The sequence below is a fragment of the Cetorhinus maximus genome, chromosome 1, assembly GCF_964194155.1.
Source record: "Cetorhinus maximus chromosome 1, sCetMax3.hap1.1, whole genome shotgun sequence".
NCBI classification, from domain to species: domain Eukaryota; kingdom Metazoa; phylum Chordata; class Chondrichthyes; order Lamniformes; family Cetorhinidae; genus Cetorhinus; species Cetorhinus maximus.
The window spans coordinates 237019552-237043328 of NC_135879.1; the positions used below are offsets into that span (position 1 = coordinate 237019552).

Consider the following 23777-nt stretch of genomic DNA (forward strand, 5'->3'; position numbering starts at 1 on the left):
CTTTGGAAATGTACCTAGTTGTCTGTTTAAACCATAGAACCATAGAACACTACAGCACAGAAAACAGGCCATTCGGCCCTTCTAGTCTGTGCCAAAATATTATTCCGCTAATCCTATTGACCTGCAACCAGTCCATAACCCTCCAGACCTCTCCCATTTATGTCATTCACTTCATTAGCTTTTCCACAACTTTATTTGTTTAAGATGAGAAAACTGCTGCATGTTTTGGTCTTCCAACTCGAAATTCAACTTTGCATCCCTAGTAGTTGATAGCTGAAATTCAGTATAAAATGTCTGAAATTAACCTTGTATGAATGTGGTGTGAAGCAGTTTCTTTGAAAGCGCAGTGTGTTAATACATGTGTAGAAGTCAAGAGTAAATCCAGATCCTGTGAGTTAGGAGGGAGTGTGAACTTTCCCAGCATCGTGAAGACGGGTTTGGAGTGGTAGGGGCTGGGGAAGCAGCGGAAAACCCTGTCAAGGCCGCTTCCCTGAACTGCCCCAGCTCCGGGTGAGTTTTCTGAGGGGCAGGCTGCCACTGGAATTGGTAACTTGCTTCTCAGAGATGGACAATCAAGGCAATTATAGACCCACTCACGGCAATTTCCTCACAGCAATGGAAGCTTCCAGGCATTGCATGAGTTTCCTTCTGTGCTGGAAGCCTGGCAACGTTTTGGAGGCAGGAGGTCCAAGGGTTATCGTAGGCTGAATGTAAAGGTAGTATCAGAGGTCCATAAGGGGAAACAGTGACCGAGTGGCACTGGACTAGAAAACAAGAAGGCCAGGCTAATGTTCTGGGTACATGGGTTCAAACCCCGCTATGACAGCTGGTGGAATTTAAATTCAATTAATTGCTAAAAATCTGGAATATAAAGCTAGACTCAGTTATAGTGCCACAAGACTACTTTGGTTGCTGTAAAAACCCATCTGGTTCACTAATGCCCTTTAGGGAAGGAAATCTGCCACCCTTACCCAGCCTGGCCTACATGTGAGTCCAGACCTGCAGCAACATGGTTAACTGTTAACTGCCCTCTAAAAAAGCTGAAGAAGCCATTTGGCTGAAGGGCAATTAGGGATGGGCAACTAATGCTGGCCTTGCCAGTGATGCCCAATTCTCATGAAAGACTCAAAAAAAAGGATTCACCACAATGGGAACACTCACAGCCCTGGCCCTTTTTTAATTTGTACCTAAATGTGGAGCCTTTCTTGAGCTTCTCCATTTTGAGGCATCCTCTAGGTCTCTCCCTTCCTCAACAGCGCTCAACTTTCCCAGTGAGGCTGCCGGCCAGACATTGCTGCAGTCCTTCTCATTGGGCCTCCTGCATGCCTGTTTCTGCCCACCTTCCATCATTGGACAGCTAACAAGGTCGGCTGCCAATTAAGAGGTCACTTTGCGTAAAAGCACTGCCTAGAAACGTGGGCTCGGGACTCACAAATGGTCCCAATGTTGGGGTCCTGATGCTTACTGGAAAATCCAGCCCTAGTAAACTGTAACATTTCATTCTTTTATTTCTGTTTTGTTCCTCAACACAGCTTTGGAACAATTACTTTCACCTCACAGTGGCCTTCCTTACCCAGGAATCCTTGCAACTAGAGAACTTTTCGAATGCCAAGCGCACAGCTATCATATGCAAGTGAGTAGCTTCATTGTAGCTTTATGTTGTCAGTATGCGAAGCCTCAATTAGACTTCATTTAATTTTGTGGGTGGATGAAACCTTAGCAAAACCTCTCCTCCGGGAGCTAAATTAATTAGGGAATGAATGGTGATGAATATTCTACATGGTCCTTGATTTGGTGACTAAATTGTAGACCTTTGTTCCAAGATTTCTCCAGTTGAGCAAAGTGGTAGGAATATGCGAATCAATATAACTGAAAACCATTCATAACTTTCTTTTTTAAAAAAACTGCTGTTACAACAACCCTGTAAAAATACGAATCAACCAGATATTTAAAGTATCAATAGCAGCAACTACAAGCAATTGACACTTCTCTATTTTATGTGTATAAACATTGAACCATTCACAAAATATATCTAAGAGAAAAAAAGCTGTCAATAAAGCAATATTTTCCCTTGTGTGCATCGATTTCAACAGACTATTGGATGTCTGAGTTTTCAGGCAAAAATGTATAATGATACTTTTTTTAAGCTTTTGCACACATGCCATCATTAAGAAAGAGTTAAATAGTTCTATATAGAGCGTATACTGGGTGAATGGGCAAGGAAGTGCTGTGAGTTGTCATGGAGAGTATGAGGGCCATTGGAGGTGGGTGGCAGGGCATGGGTGACATGGAAGGTGTGATGGGCTATTGTGGGTAGGTGGAGGGGCATATGTTGGCATGGAGGGTATGAGGGGCCATAGGGGGTGAGTGGAGGCGCATGGATTGACATGGAAGGTGTGAGGGGCCATTGGGAGTGGATGGAAGGGTATAGGTTGGCATGGAGAGTATGAGGGGCTATCAAGGATAGGTGTGTGCATTGGTTGGCATGGGGTGTATGAGGGACCATTGGGGTTGGGTGGTAGATATGAGTTGGCATGGGTTATCTTTCAAAATTTTCCCTTATCCAGACTATGATTCATGACACTTCTGAGATGCTGTGAAGTGCTTGAAAAGCTGGCCCGACTCCATTAAAATTGCAGGATACTAGGCGATTTCTACCCCTACAATGGAACCAGCCAGGTTGGGCGTGCAGGCTTTGGACTTGCGACACACACCCTTATCCTGCGCTAGCGAAAATTAGGGGCACCAGGAATGGGGGTGGGAATCACGGAATCGGGCCCTGTCTGCCATTTTTAAAGGTTTGCAGAGTCTCCCCAGCCCTGCGACAACCCAGCCCTAAATGAGGGAAGAATGAGCAGCATCAACCAAAACAAGACGTATTGATATAACACCTTAACATAGCGAAGGTTTCCATCACCAGACAAAATTTGACATCAACCCACATGAGAACATATTGCTTGGAATCTTTGCTGCCCTTTGGTATTGGTTTTGACAGTGGGGTGGGGGGGAAAAGAAAACTCTATTCCAGTCTCGTCGCCATCTTTCTGTTGTGTATTTAATTGAGTGAGATGAATACATGCCCAACTGCAGGCAACCTTTTTGAACTAACTTTATTTATACCTCCCCAACAGAGGGGGCAGCAGAGAGGGTAATATAACAAAATGCTGATATCTTACAGTAGGGAAATTGGATCGGATGAAAATAGGTTAAGAGGAGGTACACAAAAGGTTGATACCCAACCCAGATAGAATGCATCCTGTGTTGCTAAGGGAAGTGAAGATGGTAATTCTGGAGGCTTTGGCCAAAATCTTCCCATCCTCCCAAGACATGGGTGTCGTTTCAGAGGATTGCAAATGTTATACCTCTGTTCAAAAAAGAGGAGGGATAAATATGGCAATTTGCAAAGCAGTTAGCTTAATGTCAGTGTTGGGGGAAAACCCCAATAACACAGGCCAAAATTAATTGGCACTTGAAAAGAAAAATTGGTTAACAAATGATAGAGATTGTGGATTTGTTAAAGTAAAATCATATTTTGAGTAACTTAATAGAGTTTTTTAAATTAAATAATGGAAAGGGTTAATGTGGTTGGCGAGGTTGATGTTGAGTAAGTGAACTTTCAAAAGGTGTTAGCATAATAGACATGTTAGCAAAATGCATAGAAAGTGGGATAAAAAGGGGATAAAACAATGAATAAAAATAAGTAGATAAAAATAAAAATAAATTTTGAAAAAAGGATTTAAAAAGGGGTGTAGATAGAGAAGAGAGTTCATGGTCTGAAGCTGTTGAACTCAATGTTAAGTCCGGGAGGCTGTAAAGTGCCTAATTGGAAGATGAGGTGCTGTTCCTCTAGTTTGCGTTGGGCTTCACTGGAACATTGCAGCAGGCCAAGGATGGACATGTGGAGACCCCTTTTTATCCCACTTTCTTTCCTTTTTCCCCACCCTGCCCCCAAAAGAGCCATCTGTTATTTGTTCCAGGTTGCTCTTTTCAGAGTGCTTACCCTTGTTCTGCCATTATCACATTCTGCTTTCTTACCAGCAGAATCAGCACCTTATCAGCACCTCCTTTAGCCCTTACCACTACCATTAACACTCCCTTTGTCCTTTTGCTGATGACATCTTCGTCAGTCTCTCCCTTTGCCCCCGTCCAGCTTCACCTGCTCCACCTCACTTACACAGTGTAAATTTCACCACAATTTTACTTCTCTTTAGCTCTGAAGAAGGGTCATACGGACTCGAAACGTTAACTCTGTTTCTCTCTCCACAGATGCTGTCAGACCTGCTGAGTTTTCCAGCATTTTCTGCTTTTGTTGTAGTGGCATGAGACTAGTTGGAAAGCTCGTTCATTAAGCCATCAAGTGCACGATGGGCCGAGTGGCCTCCTTCTATGGTCTTTCAAGCTATGATTGCATGATCCTCTGGTCTGTGGAAGAAGCGAGCTACGTTGCTTGCATGACCTCTTCTAATTTTTGTGGTGTTATTATCTTACATTGAGCACAGTTTTAACTCTGGTCCAATTTATGGCACACGGTATATCATTCATGAGCATAAACCCTTGAAATGTGCCTGCTTGTGCGGACCATGGTGAGAGACAGCGGTCTTGTAGGAAAATTGAAGAGCAAATTCACTTTGCATCAAATTCTCCAAGGTCGATTGCACCATAATTCATGGGCAAAGCAGAATTTACCCACCTTTCCCCAACAGAACTTCAATCACAGTCATTTTCAAAGTGATGCCCAATGCATACACAGTGGGAGGCTGCCAATGTTCATATTCTGTATCATTGATTTTTGAGTTAGTGTCAATTAATGGCTAACATGAGGGCACTTTTGCGCTATGGACTTGTGCCTGCTGTAATTGGATTGAGACTGACAGAACTCATTTTATTTTAAGCTCCTGCAACAAAGGGACCTTCTCCATCTGGATTGGATTTGAATCCAGATTTATTGAGCGAAAGCACAGTATGTTTTACCAGCATGCCCTCTGTCAAAGAGACGAACCCATCATTCCAATCTGTCTGAGTCATTCTGAAACTCATTACCCCCACTGTCCCTGATCTTTTAAAGAAATAAACCCATTTAATATGCTCAAGAAGGATTGGAAGGAGGACTCACTTGGCTCTCATCTGGACATTCTGTTCACTGCAAGCCTCTGACCAACATAAGAGTTATCAAAGTGATCTTTCTCTTGTAATAATGGCAGAATGGATGCCATTAACTTTTTAGTTTTATTCAGCTGTACATCTGAAGCATGCAGAAATGTATTACCGAACCGAGCGATTCAGAGATTGACAGCTGTAAACCTCTGTAATCTACTCCAGCCCTTCAAGCCTCAGAGATCGGTGTCCTCCTCCAATTCTGGAATCCTGCGCCCAACCCCACATTTCAAACCCTCCCCACCACCATTGGCGGCCCTAACTTCAGCCATCCAGGCCTGAAGCTCGAAGCCCCAATTCCCTCACTTAAACCTCTTTACCTCTCTCCTCTGTTCCAAAATGGCATTTGCAAGGCATGCACACACTTTTGGTCTGAGCTACATTAGACTCCATCTTGGGTAGGGCATTAGTGCAGGGTCAGGAAGCCTCCGGCAGGAATATACTAAGTAGGTCAGTTGTGAGGTTCTGTTAGCAAGGAATGCTGGTTTGATGTCGGCACTGCCATTTTAGAGCTCAATGTTCCAGCTTTATCCCTCTCTTTAACCTCGCACAGCTGAACAGCTTCAAAGCAGAAAGGAGACGAAGGGTCCAAGTGAGCGGAAAAGTATAATTCTAAAGAGAGAAATCAAAGCCATTCAGCAGTGAAACAATTTGAGTAAAGGTAAACAGAGTGTAGCAGGAAGGGAGAGAGTTTAATGGTGTAACGTGAAGTTCAAGTACATGGACTGCATGAGGGACATAAAACAGGGATCTTTTATTCCACTGGCGTCAAATCTTGATAAACATTAATGGAAAAGCTTAACTTTATAATGGACATTTGTAACTGATTTTCCAGATCCACCAGGAGACCATCGAGGACTTAATCTCTAAGAGATCTCTATCCGGCCAGGTAGCAGGTGGAGCTCCTCCAGCTAACTTCCCATGACCATGTGACCCAGATTACCAGATATGAAGGGGATGCCCCTCTTCCTGTGGCCTCTCACACTCAAGTGTGCTGTCCAGAAAATCCACTGGGCCTTCCTCTCCACTTCCACTTCCCTGTGCTCCAGCTATCATCAGAGGCTTCGCTCCACCCTATTCTTAGCCAGGGCTCCTCAACTCCGTGACTCACCGGCCATGGACTTCTGCTGCTGCTCCTTGCTGCTGCCTGGCTCTCCTCTCTCTCATTCTCTCTCTCTCATTCTCTCTCTCTCTCTCATTCTCTCTCTCTGCCTCTCAGTCTTCTGGCCTCCTCAGTTTTTCCAGCCAGCGCTTTGGGCTCCAGACTCCGCCCCCTCTACTTCAACCCGCACTCCGGGCTTCAGGCTCCGCCCCGGCCCGCCAAGGGCATCTCTTCTCATTCGCAGGTGGTTCCAAATGGCCAACCCGAGTTCCCTGCCCAGTGTCCTCCAGGGCCAATGATCCCTGCTGGTGAGGGCACTGAATGTCCCACAGTGGGCAGGCCGGGCATCTGCCTGCTCTGAAGCCAGAAGTCGGGATGCCAAGGCCCCGCTTTTCTCCCACACCACAATGGTAATTGTGCATCAGTGAGTAAGGTCAAGTCAGGACAAATGGTAAAAAAAAAGTTAAAATGCATGAAGCAGTCAGACCAGGATAGAAGACCTAATGGCACAGATAGAGAGAAATGGCTTTGATCTAATAGTTGCTACAGAGATGTAGTTGCATTGAGACTAAGGTTGAGAACTAAATATTCTAGGGTAACTTTGACATTTCGAAAAGACTAACAAAATGGGTAGGAGGCACTGTGAGGTGTTGCCTTGAATAAATTCAATGACCCAGCCTCCATCGCTTTCTGGGGAAGTGAATTCCACAGACTAATAACCCTCTGAGGGAAAAAGAAATTCTCACCTCCGTCTTAGAAGGGAGACCTCTTATTTTTAAACTGTGTCCCTTAATCTAGCCTCCCCCACAAGTGGAAAACTCCTTCTGGTATCCACCCTATCACACTCCCTTAGTTTCTGATATGCTTCAGTAAGATGACCTCTCATTCTTCTAAACTCCAGTGGGTATAGTCCCAACTTGTTCATCATTTCTTCATAAGATAAGCCCTTGGTCCCAGGAATGAGACGAGTGAACCTTCTTTGAACTGCTTCGCTTTTTTTTTCAAATAAGGAGACCAAGTCTGTAGACAATATTCCAGATGTGGTCTCACCAAGGAGCTGTACAGTTGCAGTAAAATGTTCCTACTTTCATATTCCATTCCCCTTGCAATAATTGCCAGTAATAAGAAATAACAAAAGACAGAACTCACTGGGGGAGTGGCTTATATGCCCCTAACAGTAGCTATACTGCTGGGCAGAGTATTAGTCAAGAAGTAAGAGGAACTTGTCACGAAGGTATCAATAACCTTGGGAGACTTTAATTTTCTTATAGATTTGACAAATCAAGTCGATAAAAGCAATTTGAAGGACATGTTCATGGAATGCAGTCGAGACAGTTTCCTAGAGCAATATATTGTCTTGTGCAATGAGAGAGAGTTAACTAATAATCTCACAGTAAAGGATCCTCCAGGGAAGAGTGATCATAATATGATAGAAATTCACCTTGAGTTTGTGAATTTCGTACTGAAATTAGGTTATTAAACAAAGTGTATCACAATTGCAAGAAAGTCTAAAAGGAATATGAACTGCAGTGGTTCAAGAAGGCAGCTCACCACCACCTTCTCAAGGGCAATTAGGGATACATATACGAACATATGAACAAGGAGCAGGAGTAGGCCATTCAGCCCCTCGAGCCTGCTCCACCATTTAATAAGATCATGGCTGATCTGATAGTAACCTGAAATTTGCATCCCACCTACCCCAGATAACCTATCATCCCCTTGCTTAACAAGAATTTATCTACCTCTGCCTTAAAAATATTCAAAGACTCAAAGACTTCCACCGCCTTTTCAGGAAGAGGGTCCCAAAGACTCACAACCCTCTGAGTGAAAACATTTCACCTCATCTCTGTTTTAAATGGGCGACCCCTTATTTTTAAACAGTGACCTTAGTTCTAGATTCTCCCTCAAGAGGAAACATTCTCTCCCCATCCACCCTGTCAAGACCCCTCAGGATTTTATGTGTTTCAATCAATCTAAACTCTAGCGGATACAAGCCTAGTCTTTCCCCATAAGACAACCCACCCAATCCAGGTATTAGTCTGATAAACCTTCTCTGAACTGCTTCCAACGTATTTACACCCTTCCTTAAATAAAGTGACCAATACTGTACACAGTACTCCAAATGTCCTATACAATGTTCTTACCAATGTTCTACACAACTGAAGCATGACCTTCCTACATTTGTATTCAGTTCCCCTCACAATAAATTATAACATTTTATCAGCTTTTCGAATTACTCTCTGTGCTTGCATACTAGCCTTTTGTGATTCATGCACTAGGACGCTCAGATCCCTCTGCACCCCAGAGCTCTGCAATCTCTCACCATTTTGATAATATGCTTCCTTTTTGTTCTTCCTGCCAAATGGACAATTTTACATTTTCCCACATTTAACTACATTAGCCAGATCTTTGGCCGCTCACTTAACCTATGTATATCTGTTCATAGCCTCCTTATGTCCTCTTCACAACTTACTTTCCTACCTATCTTTGTGTCATCAGCAAATTTGGCAACCATCCATTCAATCCCTTCATCCAAGTCATTTAAATAAATTGTAAACAGTTGAGGTTCCAGCACTGTTCCCTGTGGCACATCACTTATTACCATCTTGCCAACCTGAAAAATACCCTTTTATGCCTACTCTCTACTTCCTGTTACCCAGCCAATCTTCTGTCCGTGCCAATAAATGGGCAATAAATGCAGGCCTAACCAGTGATGCCCACATCCCATGAATGAATATAAAAAACATAGAAAGGTAATTACATAGTTAATAAGGGACTAGTTGGCTAAGGTAGATTGGGAAGTTAGGCTGAAGGGTTTGATGGTGCATAACAATGGTGAACATTTAAAGAAATATTACATCATTCTCAAAAAATATACATTTCACTGAGAACAAAAAGTCCATGGGAAACACGATCCACCTGTAGCTAACTAAGTAAATTAGGAATAATATTAGATTAAAATAAGAGGCTTATGATGTGGTCCAGAAGAGTAGCAAGTCTGAGGATTGGGTGAGTTTTGGAAACCAGCAAAGGATGACCAACATTTGTTAAAACGGGGAAAGTAGAACAAAGTTAAAGAAAAACAGGTTATAAGAGCCTCTAGAGATCTGTGAAAAGGAAGAGAATAGTGAAATTAAAGGTGGGTCTCTCAGAGGCTGAGACAGGAAAAACTACAACAGGGCTAAGGAAATGGCAGGAACGTTAAAATCCTATTTTATGTTTCTCTTATCTTCTTTTCTTGTTTGTCCTTCAAGGTGACGATGACCATGTTCACCATCTGGGGCATTTGGTAGGGTTCTGTGGGTACGTAGGTGACTGATGGGGCCGATCTGTGCCAGGAAGGTTCTGCCAGGATATGACAGGATATCTCCAGACAATTGAGTTCTGGACAGGTTGCTGGCTTGGAATTTCCTCTCCTTGCATTTTCTTCCTGCCTCTCATATGCACTTGCCTTCGAAGGAGACCGCAACATTTTCTATTGGGTTGCGTCAGGTGCTGCGATCCTGGGTGATCTTCTCCCAAAATCAATATCAGAACTCCTAAGTGAAGCCTTCAGAGTGTCCTTGTAGCTTCCTTTGACTGTCATGAGAGCACATCCCAGACTCAAACTCACCTTGGAAGTTTAGCTTTGCTAAGCGAGTGTTAGGCATTCTGGCTACATGACCAGCCCAACTCGGTTGTGGCTGTCTCACTCTGGTATGGATGCTTGGCATGCCAGCATGGCTAATCTCCTCAGTGTCTGGTACTTACCCCTGCCATCTCATCTTCAGAAGCTTCCAAAGGCAGCTCAAGTGAAAGTGGTTGCGCTTCTCGGCATGACACTGGTCCACAGTCCAAGCCTCACATGCATAGAGCATGTGGGCAGGACTATTGCTGTATAGACTTTCAATTTGGTAGGCAGACTCAGTCCTTCCCAGACTGATGTTTGAAATCTGCCAATGGCTACACTTACATTGGCAATTCATACATATGTCTCGTCATCAATACAGATAGCTTGAGAGAGTGTGATGCTGCAATAAGTAAATTTATCCATGGCTGACCAGTTCTGGTCATGGACTGAAACCTTGGCCTCGAGATGAGGCTTTCCTGGAACAGGCTGGTACTTCAGTTTCCTTCATGCTGATCATAAGGTCGAAGCTGTCACATGTGTTGGAGAACAAGTCCATGCTACTTTGCATTTACATGAAGCGTCAGCGAGTGCACAGTCATCAGCAAACAGGAAATTGTGAAGTATGTCCTTGGAGAGCTTGGTCTTTGCCTGGAGTTGTCTCAGACTGAGCAGTTTCATGTCCATGTGATATCTGATTTTGATGCCAGGATCACCATCATGGAAGGCATTGGAGAAAATGGCGGAGAAAAATCTGCTGAGAGGGTTGGCGCTAGCAAGTAGCCCTGTTTAACTTCATTGGACTGGCAATGGGTCAGAAGACTCACCATCATCCAGGACACTTGTGCGCATGCAGTCATGGAACTGTCAAATATTGTGATGAATTTCTCAGGGCAGCCAAATTTCTCCATTACCTTCCAAAGGCCCTCACAGTCTTTGTCAAAGGCCACAGTATCAAAGGCCTTCGTCAGGCCAACAAATGTGGCATAGCGGTCCATGTTCTGTTTTTGGCACTTCTCTTGGAGCTGTCTAACTGCAAACACCACGTCAGTGATTCCTTGACCTTTTCTGAAACCGCACTAACTCTCTGGCAGCAGATCCTGGTTGAGATGATGCACCAAACTGTTCAGAAGGATTCTGGTGAAGAGTTTGCCTCCGATGGAGAGGACCGAGATTCCTCTGTGATTGTTGCAAGATTGGCGAGCTCCTTTCTGCATGTCCAGGTGGACAGTGGAAGCATCTTTGTATTGTTGCAGGATGTTTCCTTGCTCCCACATAGACTGAAAGAGTTCAGTGAGCTTCTTGGCCAGGCATTGACCAGGCATCAATTTTGTGTCTATATTTAGAGTGGAAGACATAAAAAAGTATACCAGATGGTGGGGAAACAATGTTCTAACGAGAGTGAGGAACTTAAAGTAATTAATATTGGTGGAAAAAAGTATTAGAGAAATAATGACGCTAAAATCCGACAAATCCTCTGGACCTGGCAGCCTATATCCCCTACATCTGAAAGAGGTGGTTGCAGGTCTGTTGTTTGTGATCTTCTACAATTCACTCAATCCTAGAATAGTTCCAATGGATTGGAAATTAGCGAATGTAACATCGGTGCCATGTGAAAGCTTAATACAGAAAGTAAGAGTACATGTGGTTGTGGTTAATATATTAGCATGGACTAGAGGACTGGTTAACGTACAGAAAACAAAGGGTAGGAATAGGCAGATCATCTTCAGGTTGCCAGGATGTTACTAGTGGGATATCACAAAGAGAACTGCTGGGGCCTCAGCTGTTTACACTCTATGTTAATAACTTAAATGAAGGGAATGAGTGTAATTTGAGTTTGTTGGTTATACAAAGCCAAGTGGGAATGTAAGCTATGAGGATTCCAAAGATTTACCACCCTCTGAGTGAAGAAATTCCCCCTCAACTTGGTCCTAAATGGCCTAGCTCTTATTCTGAGACTGTAATTCCCGGTTCTAGACCCCCCTCCCACCCCCCCCGGCCAAAGGAAACATCTTTCCTGCATCTACCCTGTCCAGCCTTATAAGAATTTTGGAATTCCACTGTCAAGTGGGTGCTGTGGTAAACTTGCTGGCTTACATAATTAAATTTAAAATCTATTTTGGACTGTTGCCTTAAAGGGGAAATGTAGTTGGGAGTCAGATTAATTAGGGATTTTGGGATTTGTTACAGCATTAAGTAACTGTAATCTTACGTATGTGCTTGAAATCTTTTCTTTTGCTAATAAATGTTTTAATTTAGTTTTTAAAATCTTGAAAGGTGTTCGTGGACTAATTACTTCTGAATTCAGTGCAAATTCAATGAGGCCACCTCTCATTCTTCTAAACTCTAGAGAATGAAGGCCCAGTCTCCTCAATTTCTCCTGTTATGATGTGGCAGGTCATGTGTGCCAGGCGGACCAAATCCACAAGGGAACTTGGCCACGCTATCACAACGGTTTTGCAAATTTTATTTATTATGAGAAAATGAAGGACCCTGGTCCACAGTAGCTGCCGGTACTTAGGGACTCTCACAATGGTGCTGATTTGGAATTCTCCTTTAAGAACTCTTGGCTTGCAGCAATGAGGTCTTCTAGTGGGTTTTTCAAATCACAAACAGCTCAGCTTTGATAAGAGAGATTTCAGAAGAAAGAGAGATGGGCAGTCTCTCTCTGACTATATAAAAATCCAGTATCTTTTTATCCAGCTGTATCATGTGACCTCTCTCTGCAAGCTCCTTAAACTCTGTGCCTCTATAGAAGCAGCTTGTGTCCTTTGGAAATGCAGCATGTTAGCTGCTGTAAGCCAGTGTCCTTCGCTTAGTAAAAGTGTTCTTTTCAAAAAAGTGAAATACAAATGTATGTCCAGCCAATGACATTATAAATTAATATTTTATATAACACATCTTCATAACAATATGCTTTTGGGCACGAAAGGGATCGAGGGACATGGAGATAGGATGGGAAAGCGGAGTTGAGGTAGAAGATCAGCAATGATATAAATGAATGGAGCAGCCTCATGACACCGTATGATCAATTCCTGCTCCTCTTTATATTCTTGCATTTGACCAAGCCTAACACATTCAACGCCTCAACAATAATCAAACAGGGAAAAAAAGCAATGGTATCCTGCTTTTCCGGTGGGTAGAGAGTCGTAAATGTCACCCACCCTTTTGTTCTTGTCTGTCCCTCCCTACAAATTGTGAAGGATCTTTTTAAGTATGTAATCATGCACTGTCCTTGATGATTCATTATGGCCTGATAAGAGTTATTGTGAACAAAACTCCCAGAAATTTGTGATTTCCTGACAAAACGCCAAATGGCCAACTTATTTATCACCTTGGACCCATTGTCCCATTTCTTATCTCAATACGCTTAGTCATCATTCCTGGCCAACAAAATTACCTTTCTCCTCGCTGACAAAGCATTTTCTTTTTAAATATAATCCATCCCCTGAAACATCCTGGGAATAGATTAACTATTTATTCACTCCTAGCTATGGTGCAAACCCACAAGCTAGTTAGAAGCCAAAACAAAGCTAAAACCGTATCACAGGACCACAGAAGTGTTACAGCACAGGAGACCATTTGGCCCATTGTGTCTGTGCCAGTTTTCCAAATGAGCACTGAGTGCCATTCCCGTAACCCTGCATGTTTTTCCTTCTCAGATAATAATCCAATTCCCTCTTGAATGCCTCCATTGAACCTGCCTCCACCACCCTCTCAGGCAGTGCATTCCAGATCTTAACCATTCACTGTGTGAAAAAGTTTTCCCTCACGTCACCATTGCTTCTTTTGCCAATGACCTTAAATCCATGCCATCTGGTTTTTTAATCCTTCCACCAGTAGGAACAGTTTCTCCCTATCTACTCTGCCCAAACCCCTCATGATTTTGAACACCTCTATCAAATCTCCTCTCATCCTTATCTTCTCCAAGGAAAACAGTCCCAACTTCTCCAACCTACCTACTTAATTGAAATTTCTCATCTTTGAAACCATTCATGCCAATCTCTCCCACACTGTCTCTAATGCCTTCACATCTTTCCTGAAGTGTGGTGCCCAGAACTGTACGCAATACTCCAGTTGAGGCTGAACTAGTATTTTATACATAATCATATGAGAATCAGAATCATAATCACAATGAACTAAATCCTAATTCTCCATATATGTGTAGCTTACACAGTTATATTCTACAACCAAGGGTCCAGGACTTATTCATGCAGAAGAAATTGTGTTTTAAGAATACATTGACTAACAGTTATCTTCTTGTATTCTATAGATACGGAGATATGAGAGGCATTATCGGGTCTGCAATCCGTGAAATGTGGTACAATCTTGGTAAGGCTCATGAGTTTGTGATTTTTTTCCCTCCGATCTACCACCTTCAAACTCCGTCTGCTTCTTTACCTCTTCTGATCTCTCACCATTATTTTTTGTCGTTGAGATTGAAAGATATTGCAAAATATAAATTGCATTTATATAGCATCTTTAATGCCACCAGGAGATCCCAAAGCATTTTACTGTCGATGAATTAGTCTTGTATCACAGCTGTCAATTTGCACACGGCAAAGTCCCACAAGCAGCAATACAATAATGACCAGATAATCTGCTTTTACTGATGTTTGTTTGGGGATAAATATTGGCCAGGGCACAGAAACTTTACAGTGCAGAAGAAGGCCATTCAGCCCATCAAGTCTGCATGGGCTCTCTGAAAGAGCATTCTACCTAGTCCCACTCTGCTGCCTTATCTCCATAACCTTGCATGCACACTCAATGCCCCCCTCATATTCCCTATACATTCCTTCTTTCCAGATAGCAATCCAATTCTCGACCAAACTTACCTCCACCACCCTCTCAGGAAGTTTGTTCCAGTCTCCAACCACCTCCTGGGCAAATCACTTTTTCCTCATCTCCCTTTTACACCTTTTTTGACACAAAGGATACGTCCTCTGCTCTTCTTCACGATAGTGCCAAAAGGGATCTTTTATGTTCACAGAGCACAGCATGGGCCTCAGGTTATCATCTCATCTGAAAGACAGCAGCTCTGACAGTGCAGCACTCCCTCAGTACTGCCCTAGATTTCATGTTCAAGTCTCTGGTTTGGGGCTTGATCCCATAGGGCTGGATTTTCGTGGAGGAGGCAGGAAGGTTGAGTCAGGAAACTTCCCGACCTGCTGACCCGCCTCCTTTAAAAAGGCCCGCGCCTGTCAAATTTTCATTCCAGGGAGGCGGGAGCAAAATGGGCCCACTGCCTCTGGAGGCAGGCCTGAGGCAGCAGTGGAGGTGGGTGGACGGTGAGGCCGGCAAGCTATAACACCTGCCTCTTTTTACTGGGACAACGGCTCAGTTTTAATGATGAATGTCAGAAAGCCACCCCCCAGGCCCCCGCAACCCACATACCCCCTCATATTCCCCACGACCCCTCCATGGCTCCTCAAATTCCTCATCCCCCCCTCCATATTCTCTCGTGTCCCCATGCCGCCTCCGTGCCCCTTCATATACCCCATGCCCACTGAATGCCCCCTCATATTCCCTATACCCCCTCATATCCTCATGCTCCATCATATCCACATGCCCCCTCTTTTCCCCCATGTCCCCTCCATGCCCCCCATACCCTCCCATGTCTCCTCCATAACCCCCAATTACCCTCAATAGGCACTCACCCAGTATCCACTATGGGCAGACCTCAAAAAGCATATCTTTGAAATGGAGATGAAATAAAAAATCTTCTAGCAATCTAATAGAGCTCTCATTCAAACACATTTGATACTGAAAAAACTATCATTCATAAAATCCATGTAACAATGTAAATCTCCATAGGTGGCCAATCTGTTATAGCAACAAACAGACATCTTTTTCACTATCCACAAAAATGATAGATAATCCTTTAATAACCTCTTAAAACTATCAATCAAAATGTGAACAGAGCCCCTTGTAGGGATAGGTGGCCCTGACCCTTGAAACTCAGCCAGGCATTCATAATCAGCTCAGCTATAGTAACAAACCCTAGGAAATGTAAATCATGGAGTCTATTGAAACAGAAAAAAAACAGATGGCCTTTTTTTCCTAAACAACACCAGATATTCTGTCAATCAAAGCACTCCAGGAGCGGGTGGGGGCATTTTTTCTATGGTTAAAAGCTACTGAAAGTTTTATTTTCATTTTAAAATAGCTCTGGGCACTTAATTCACTTAAGGTTATCCCAAGCAGTGTTTTCTTAAGTTTTGAATGCATAGGAACACGTTTCCCAATAGCAAAAAATACTCTAATGCATCTCAATATTTACACAACGTTGATCAATGTAATGATGAACTTAACTTTGCAGGACAAGGACCTATAGTCAATCACTGCAGTAAAAACACATCTCACCTACAAATAACTATTGAGACTGAAAGGAGAAGTGTATTTTTCATTTCAAAGCCTGTCAATGAATGAATTCTAGGATGACTGGGTTTTTTTGGTTCTCCATTCGGTCTGGGGTTCCCCCATGGTTCACATCTCCTCTCAGGGGCAGTGAACCACATTTACTTACTGAAGGAGGCCGACTCCACTAAAATTACAGGAGGGGATTAAGCTGCCCACAATGGGGCTGGTAAGGGCCAAAGTACTGTGTGCATGATGACTGCCCTCACCCTTATCCTGTGCCGGCAAGAATTGTTGGAAATGGGAATCAGGTCCTGCCCACCATTTTTAAAGGGCTCGTGTCATTCCAACTGAACAAACTTCCGGACCATTGCTTTTGACTTAGAGGCAAGCGTACCATTCATGAGTCAAGGTTGATAACTGGTTTTGCAGCTTCTCCCTCACTTTGTTTCATGTTTGTAAGGATCAAGTTCACTTTTGAGTAAAGTAGTTTTCCCTGAGGAGAGTGTCATTTAGAAGGTAAGCATGAAGTTGACATGGGTGACAATGGTTGACATATTGACATGGGTGTCAATATGTAATATAAGAGATACTCCGGACAACTGGGACCAATTGGCTTAAAACCAAGCACTATAAGGATGCATTTCCCCCCCCTCTCAACCTTTGGTCTCTGATTTTGTAACTGATCTTTGCACTGAGGGCAGCAGAGACTCCATGACAGGCTTCATTCCCAAGCCCATGAGGAAGGGCATGGAAAATCATCAACTAATGTTGCTATTCCTGATCGCTATATGCAGTTGCTCCGGCTGGACAGTGAATTCATCTGGATGTTAAAGTAGGACAAGCTCAGGTGAAACTAGGGTAGCTCCCCACCACCACACCCCACCCTCACCACATGATCGAACAGCCTGCCAACCCTCATTACCTACTGTCAGGGGATGCAGTTAGGTGAACGTTCAGTGGCGAACTGACATCCGAATAGCCACACCTGGCAGAAATCATTGAGAGTAATTCCATCATTGGTCACTAGCACCTTAAACGGGCATTTACAGCAGATATCAGAGCATGGAACATCTGTAAAGCTTTTGGGAAAGGATGTTGGCAACAGCAAAATTAAAATTAATAGAAAACAAAGCAGTAAATACAGATTTGGAGACAAATATAGATGGGAAAAACAGGGAAACTCTTTCGAGTTACCAACAGTCACAGATTGCAACTCTTTTCGAGTACAATCACAGTTCTTGGTTTCCGGGAGTGGGACATGAACCCACAACCCTCTGATTCAAAGGCGAGGGTGCTATGAACTGAGCCACAGCTCAGGGAAGTGGGACTAATTGGTAGCTCTTTTAACAAGCTGGCACGGGTCCAATGCGTATGCCATATGATTCTATGATGGGTGAATAGAGTTAAACTGTTTTATTATTTCTAGTTAAAAATGTGTTTTAAAATGTTTATTTTATCTCTGAGGATTAACGGTGTGGAACTAACCTACCCTGAATGACCTGCCTCAGGTACACTACCTACTTACTGTCTGAACTGGGTGAAGTTTTTGGTTTCTCGTTCACAGGATGTGGTTGACACTGACAAGATAAGCATTCATTGCTCATCCTTAATTCCCTTGTCCTTGAGAAAGTGATGGTTCTCGAATGCAACTGGGTGTCTTGCTGGGCCATTTCAGAGTCAGCCACATGACTGTAGATATGAAGTCATATATAGGCCATTTGGGTAAAGGACAGAAAATTTCCTCCCCTCAAGGACATTAGCAAACCAGATGGATTCTTACAACAACCCAGCAGTTTCATAGCATCCTATTCTAGATTTATTGAATTAAGTTGTTGCTATGGTGGGACTGGAACTCTTGTCACCGGATCATTAATCCAGGCTTGTCGGATTACCAGTGTGGTAATATAACCATTGCACTGCCATACCCTCATGCAGGCTAATGACTGACCTAACTGAAGTCTTCAAGGTTAAGAAAGGCAATTGATTAAAAATTGATCCCTGCAAAATTGTTCACAGAAGTGCAGATCTCAAGATTAGCACATTAGCCGTATGGAGGGAAATCAGTCAGAAATTTTCCGAAGGCTAATGGAGTTGTGGGATATGTTAGTCGGAAAGAATTTTCTAAATGGTTCCAGCAGGTAAACTGGTAAATTTCTGCAGTGAGCTGGGATTGAGAGTAACGTTCACAGAGAGATTGCTGCTTATTCATACAAATAAGGGGTAGGTTGAATTTAATGAGCTTTTTCAGTTCCTAAAACTGCTGATAACCTCTTCTCTTGACTCAGTCAAGGCAGAGGAGCTAGCTTGCGTGAAAGGGAGCTGCTTGTTTTATTAAGTTGCAAAACTAGCTTGGCAGTCAGCTCAGAAGGCAGACATTTTTCCCATGACCCCATGCACACAGTGTGATGAAAGGAGGCAAAAGCACAAACAAATAGGCTGTAAGGAAGTGCTGAGATGTAAAGAAATAGAAAGACATTGATAAAGAAAAACAGAATGAGGAAAAGAAATAGAACTTCATGTTCAATGCACTGAATACATCAGAAGCAATGGACCCTGACTATATCACAGCTGTAGTATTGAAGAGCTGTGCTCCAGAAGTAGCCAAGCTACACTCTAGCCAAGCTGTTCCAATACAGCTACAACAGTGGCATCTACCCGACAATGTAGAAAATTGCCCAGTTATGTTCTGTTCACAAAGCAGGACAAACCCAATTTGGAAAATTACCGCTTCATCAGTCTATTCTCAATCATCAACAAAATTATGGAAGGTGTCACTGACAGTGCTATCAAGCAGCACTTACCGAGAAAAAAACCTGCTTGCCATCGTGAGGAAGAATAGAAAAGAAGAGGAGAATGGAAAAGCGTATTATCTAAATGGTGAGAGATTTCAGAGCTCTGAGATGCAGAGGGATCTGGGTGTCCTAATGCATGAACCACAAAAGGCCAATATGCAGGCACAGCAAGTAAATAGGAAAGCTAATAGAATGTTATTATTTATTACGAGGGAATATAAAAGCAGGAAGTTTATGCTTCAGTTATGAAGGGCACTGGTGAGACTACAGCTGGAGTACCGTGTACAGCATTGGCCTCCTTATTTTAAGAAAGATGTAAATACATTAGAAACAGTTCAGAGAAGGTTTACTTTTTTTATGTTCATTCATGAGATGTGGGCTTCGCTGGCTGGGCCAGCATTTATTGCCAATCCCTAGTTTCCTTTGAGAAGGTGGTGATGAGCTTCTCAAGGGCAACTAGGGATGGGTAATAAATGCTAGCCCAGCCAGCGAAGCTCACATCCCACGAATGAATATAAAAAAACCAAAAAAAAAGTAAACCTTCTCTGCTGTTTCTAATGTATTTACATCTCACTAAACTAATACCAGGAATGAATGGGTTGTCTTATGAGGTAAGGTTGGACAGACTAGGCTTTATCCACTGGAGTTTAGTAGAGTAAGAGGTGACTTGATTGAAACATATAAGATCCTGAGGGGTCTTGACAGGGTGGATGTGGAAAGGATGTTTCCTCTTGTGGAAGAATCTGGAACCAGGGGTCACTGTTTAAACATAAGGGGTCGCCCATTTAAGGAGATGAGAAGATTTTTTTTCTCTCAAAGGGTAGTGAGTCTTTGGAACTCTGTTCCTCAAAAGGCAGTGGAAGCAGAGTGAATATTTTCAAGGCAGAGGTAGATAGATTCTTGATAAACAAGGGGGTAAAGGGTTATCAGGGGTAGGGGGGAGGTTACAGTCAGCTCAGCCACGATCTTATTGAATGGCTCCTGTTCTTCACTTGTATTTTCGTATGTTCATACGCTCAGTTTGAGTTCCACAAGGGCCACTCAGTTCCAGACCTCATTACAGCCTTACTCCAAACATTGTTAAAGAGTTGAATTAAGCCTGAGCTGAAAGTGACTGCCCTTGATATCAAGTTACATTTGACTGAGAGTAGCATCAAGGAATCCTAGCAAAACTGAAGCCAATAGAAATCAGAGTGTCATCGCTCAACTGGCTGGAGTCCTACCTAGTACATGAAAAGATGGTCCTGGTTATTGGAGGCCATTCCACATGGCAATGTCCCACCAAAAGCACTGTAATAATGACCAGATAATCTATGTTTCATGATAATGGAAAAAGATAAATGTTGGACAGGACACTGGGGAGAACTCAATTGCACGCCTTCAAAATAGTACCATGGACTCTTTTACCTCCACAGATGGAAACTTCAGATTAACATTTATTTTTCAACAGTTTTCTTGAACAGTGCAGCATTCCCTCAAAAGTGCACTGGACTTGACTTTCAGTGTGAATAATGTGTCCAAATCTTTGGAGTGGGGTTTGACCCCACAAACCTTCTAGTTTAGAGACAAGAGTGTTACACACACTAACCTAACACAGGAGATTGAGAGAAAGCACATTAACCCTACTTGGTCAACCATTGGTCCATGTGCCAGACTCGATTTGCCACTTCTATCCATGCTAATGTACATGGTCAGTGCATTATGTATTCTTTACTAAACTGAAAAACTCACGACTACCTCTCATTAATACATTGACGTAGCCTTCCACAACAACAACAACAACAACAACAGTATCTGCAACATGACCCTTTGGGATTGACCTGGAACAAGTTTGGGGGAAGGAGGAAGCTGGACAATAGTTTAGCTTCAGGAGATATTTTTTTGAATGTCACGAGGGGATTGTACAATATTTTGTGTTTTTTTTAAATAAATAGATGATTTTCTTCCAAACGTTTATAGCTTTTTATGAAGTAACACAGAGAGTTGATGAAGGTCGGCATTATAGCTTAGGGACTTTCAAACCATGTACCTCATCACAGACTTATTCAGAAAACAGAAGCTCACGATATTAAAGGGACTGTGGTAACTTGGGTATGTGATTAGCTAAGGGACTAGGAGGCAGAGAGTCATGTTGGACAGATATTTTACTGACTAGATCGGGACCACCAGGGTTTGGTATTAGGGCCATTGCTTTTTTTGTTATTTATAAAAGACCTAAACTTGGGGATAGGGAGTAAAGTGTTGAAGCTTGTGGACAATAATAAACTTGGAAACCTAGTAATTAGTGATTTATAGCAGCTGACTTTGGAAATATCTAGGCAGATTGGTGAAATGGAAAGACCCATGGCCATAGCAATTTAATGTGGTAAGTGTAAAGTCATGCACCTAGGGTGGGAGACACAACATGGAGAGGCAGTATGATCTAAATGGCATCGTTCTGAGTGGGTTATAAAAGCACAAGGACCAGAGGGTGTACATTCAAAAATCTTTAAAATATCAGGGTAAGTTGATAAGATGGTTAGGAAAGTGTATGGGATGCTTGGCTTTGTAAATAGGGACGTTGAATGTAAAAACAAGAAAGTTGTGCGAAACGTTTACTGTTTAGACCTTAGTTGGAGTATCGTGTACAACTGGGGACTGAAGAATTTATAGTGGAGAACAGGGAAATGCTGGAAACACTAAATGGCTACTTTGTGTCTGTCTTCACGGAAGAAGATACAGAAAATCTCCCAGATATACTAGGCGACCAAGGGACTTGTAAAACTGAGGAACTAAAATAAATTAGTATTAGTAAAGAGGTAGTACTTGAAAAATTAACGGGATTGAAGGTTGATGGATAAATACGTTGTGAGTTCATTAAAGACTAGGCACATGAGAACAGTTATACATAGGTATAGAGCTAGGAGGCATCAGAGATGTGTGTCTGTGCTCTGCTCAAAGCAAAAGTGAAACTAAGCCTGGATCACATGACACAGCCTTCTAGTGATGTCATGCTGATATCCCTTAAAGGCATGTTGCAACATCCCCCTTTCTTTTCAATGATACTTTCCCCCCTTCCAAAGAAGTATAGCTATTTACAATACATGTTCATTGTTAGTTACCATTACATAAGTGCATAGAACTGATGAGTCTATGAGTCCCTAAAGCTTCGGGGTAATCTGCTGGTACGTCCAAATCTTGTGAAGAGAACCTTGTCAGGAGCTTTCTTTAGTTGGTCACAGTGATCCATGGGTTGTCATTCTTGGATGTTGTTTCTGGTTGCATTTGGGATCCTGACCTAGATGCAGTAGAACTGTAAAATGGTTGAGGAAGTGGAATGGATCTGATGTGTCCTCGGTTAGCAAAGGAAATTATGATTTGTCCTCGGTTAGGAAAGGAAATTATGAAGGTATAAGGGCAAGGTGGCTATGGTGGATTGGGAAAATACACTAAAAGATTTGAGAGTACACAGACTATGGCTAGTATTTAAAGAAATAATACACGGTGTACAACAGATATACATTCCTCTAAGGCAGAAACACCCAAAGGCAAAGGTAAATCAACTATGGTTAATGAAAGAAGTTAAAGATTGCATTAGATCAAAGGAAGTGGCTTATAAGGATGCCAGAAAAAGTGGAAAGCCTGAGGTTTGGGAGCGATTTATAATCCAGCAAAGCAGGACCAAGAAACTGATTAAAAAAGGAAAACAGAAAATGAATGTAGATTAGCAAGGAACAGAAAGGTGGACTGTAAACATTTTATTTAGGTATGTGAAAAGGCAAAGATGAGCTAGGAGAAAAGTGGGTCCATTACAAATGGGGACAGGAGAACTTATAGTGGAGAACAGGGAAATGGCGGAGAAACTAGAGGTAGTATTTGAAAAGTTAGCTGGATTAAATGTTTATAAATCCTCTGGACCAGGTAAGCTTCATCCCAGAGTGTTGAAGGAGGTGGCTAGGGAGATAGTGGATGAATTGGTGGTTATCTTTCAACATTCAATAGATTCTGGAAAGGTTCCTGCAGACTCAAAAGGAGCAAATGTAATCCCTCTATTTATGAGGAGAGGAAGAGGGAGAATGGAGTACGACAGACCTGTTAGATTGGCATAAGTAGTAGGGAAAATGTTAGAATCTATTATGAAGGTAAATTTGGGGAGAGTCAACATGGATCTATGGAAGGGGAAATCATGTTTGACAAACTTGTTGGAGTGTTTTGAGGATATTACTTGTAGCATTAATAAAAGAGAACTAGTGGATGTGGCGTATGTGGATTTTCAGCAGGCTTTGGTATGGTCCCACTCAGGAGCTTAGTAAATAAAATTAGAGTGCATGGGTTTGGGGGAAATATGGATTGAGAATTGGTTAATAGGCAGAAAGCAGAAAGTAGGAATAAACAGTTCATTCTCAGGATGGCAGTCTGTTACTAGTGGGGTACTAGCCAGGCCCACAGTTGTCCACGATTTACATAAATGATTTGGATGTGGGGACCAAATGTAATATTTCCAAATTTGCTGATGAAACCAAACTGGGTGGAAAAGTAAGTTAAAAGCAAAATACTGAGGATGCTGGAACTCTGAAACAAAAACAGAAAACGCTAGAAAAACTCAGCACATCTAACAGGATCTGCGGAGAGAAAGACAGAATTAACGTTTCGAGTCCATAATGACTCTTCTTCAGAGCTCTGAATAAGTCATACGGACTCGAAATATTAACTCTGTCTTTCTCTCCACAGGTGCTGTTAGACTGTTCAGTTTTTCCAGCAATTTATGGAAAAGTATGTTGTT

At 42.6% G+C, this 23777-nt stretch overlaps 1 protein-coding gene across 1 annotated transcript in view; it reads left to right on the plus strand.

Moving 5' to 3' along the window:
• Window positions 1-23777, plus strand: part of LOC144688041 (dedicator of cytokinesis protein 2-like) — a 1154257-nt gene that overhangs the window by 858058 nt on the left and 272422 nt on the right. The window contains exons 31-32 of the mRNA XM_078554696.1: window positions 1533-1633; window positions 14137-14195. Of these exons, the coding sequence (XP_078410822.1) occupies window positions 1533-1633; window positions 14137-14195 (160 nt within the window). The remainder of the gene's footprint in view (window positions 1-1532; window positions 1634-14136; window positions 14196-23777) is intronic.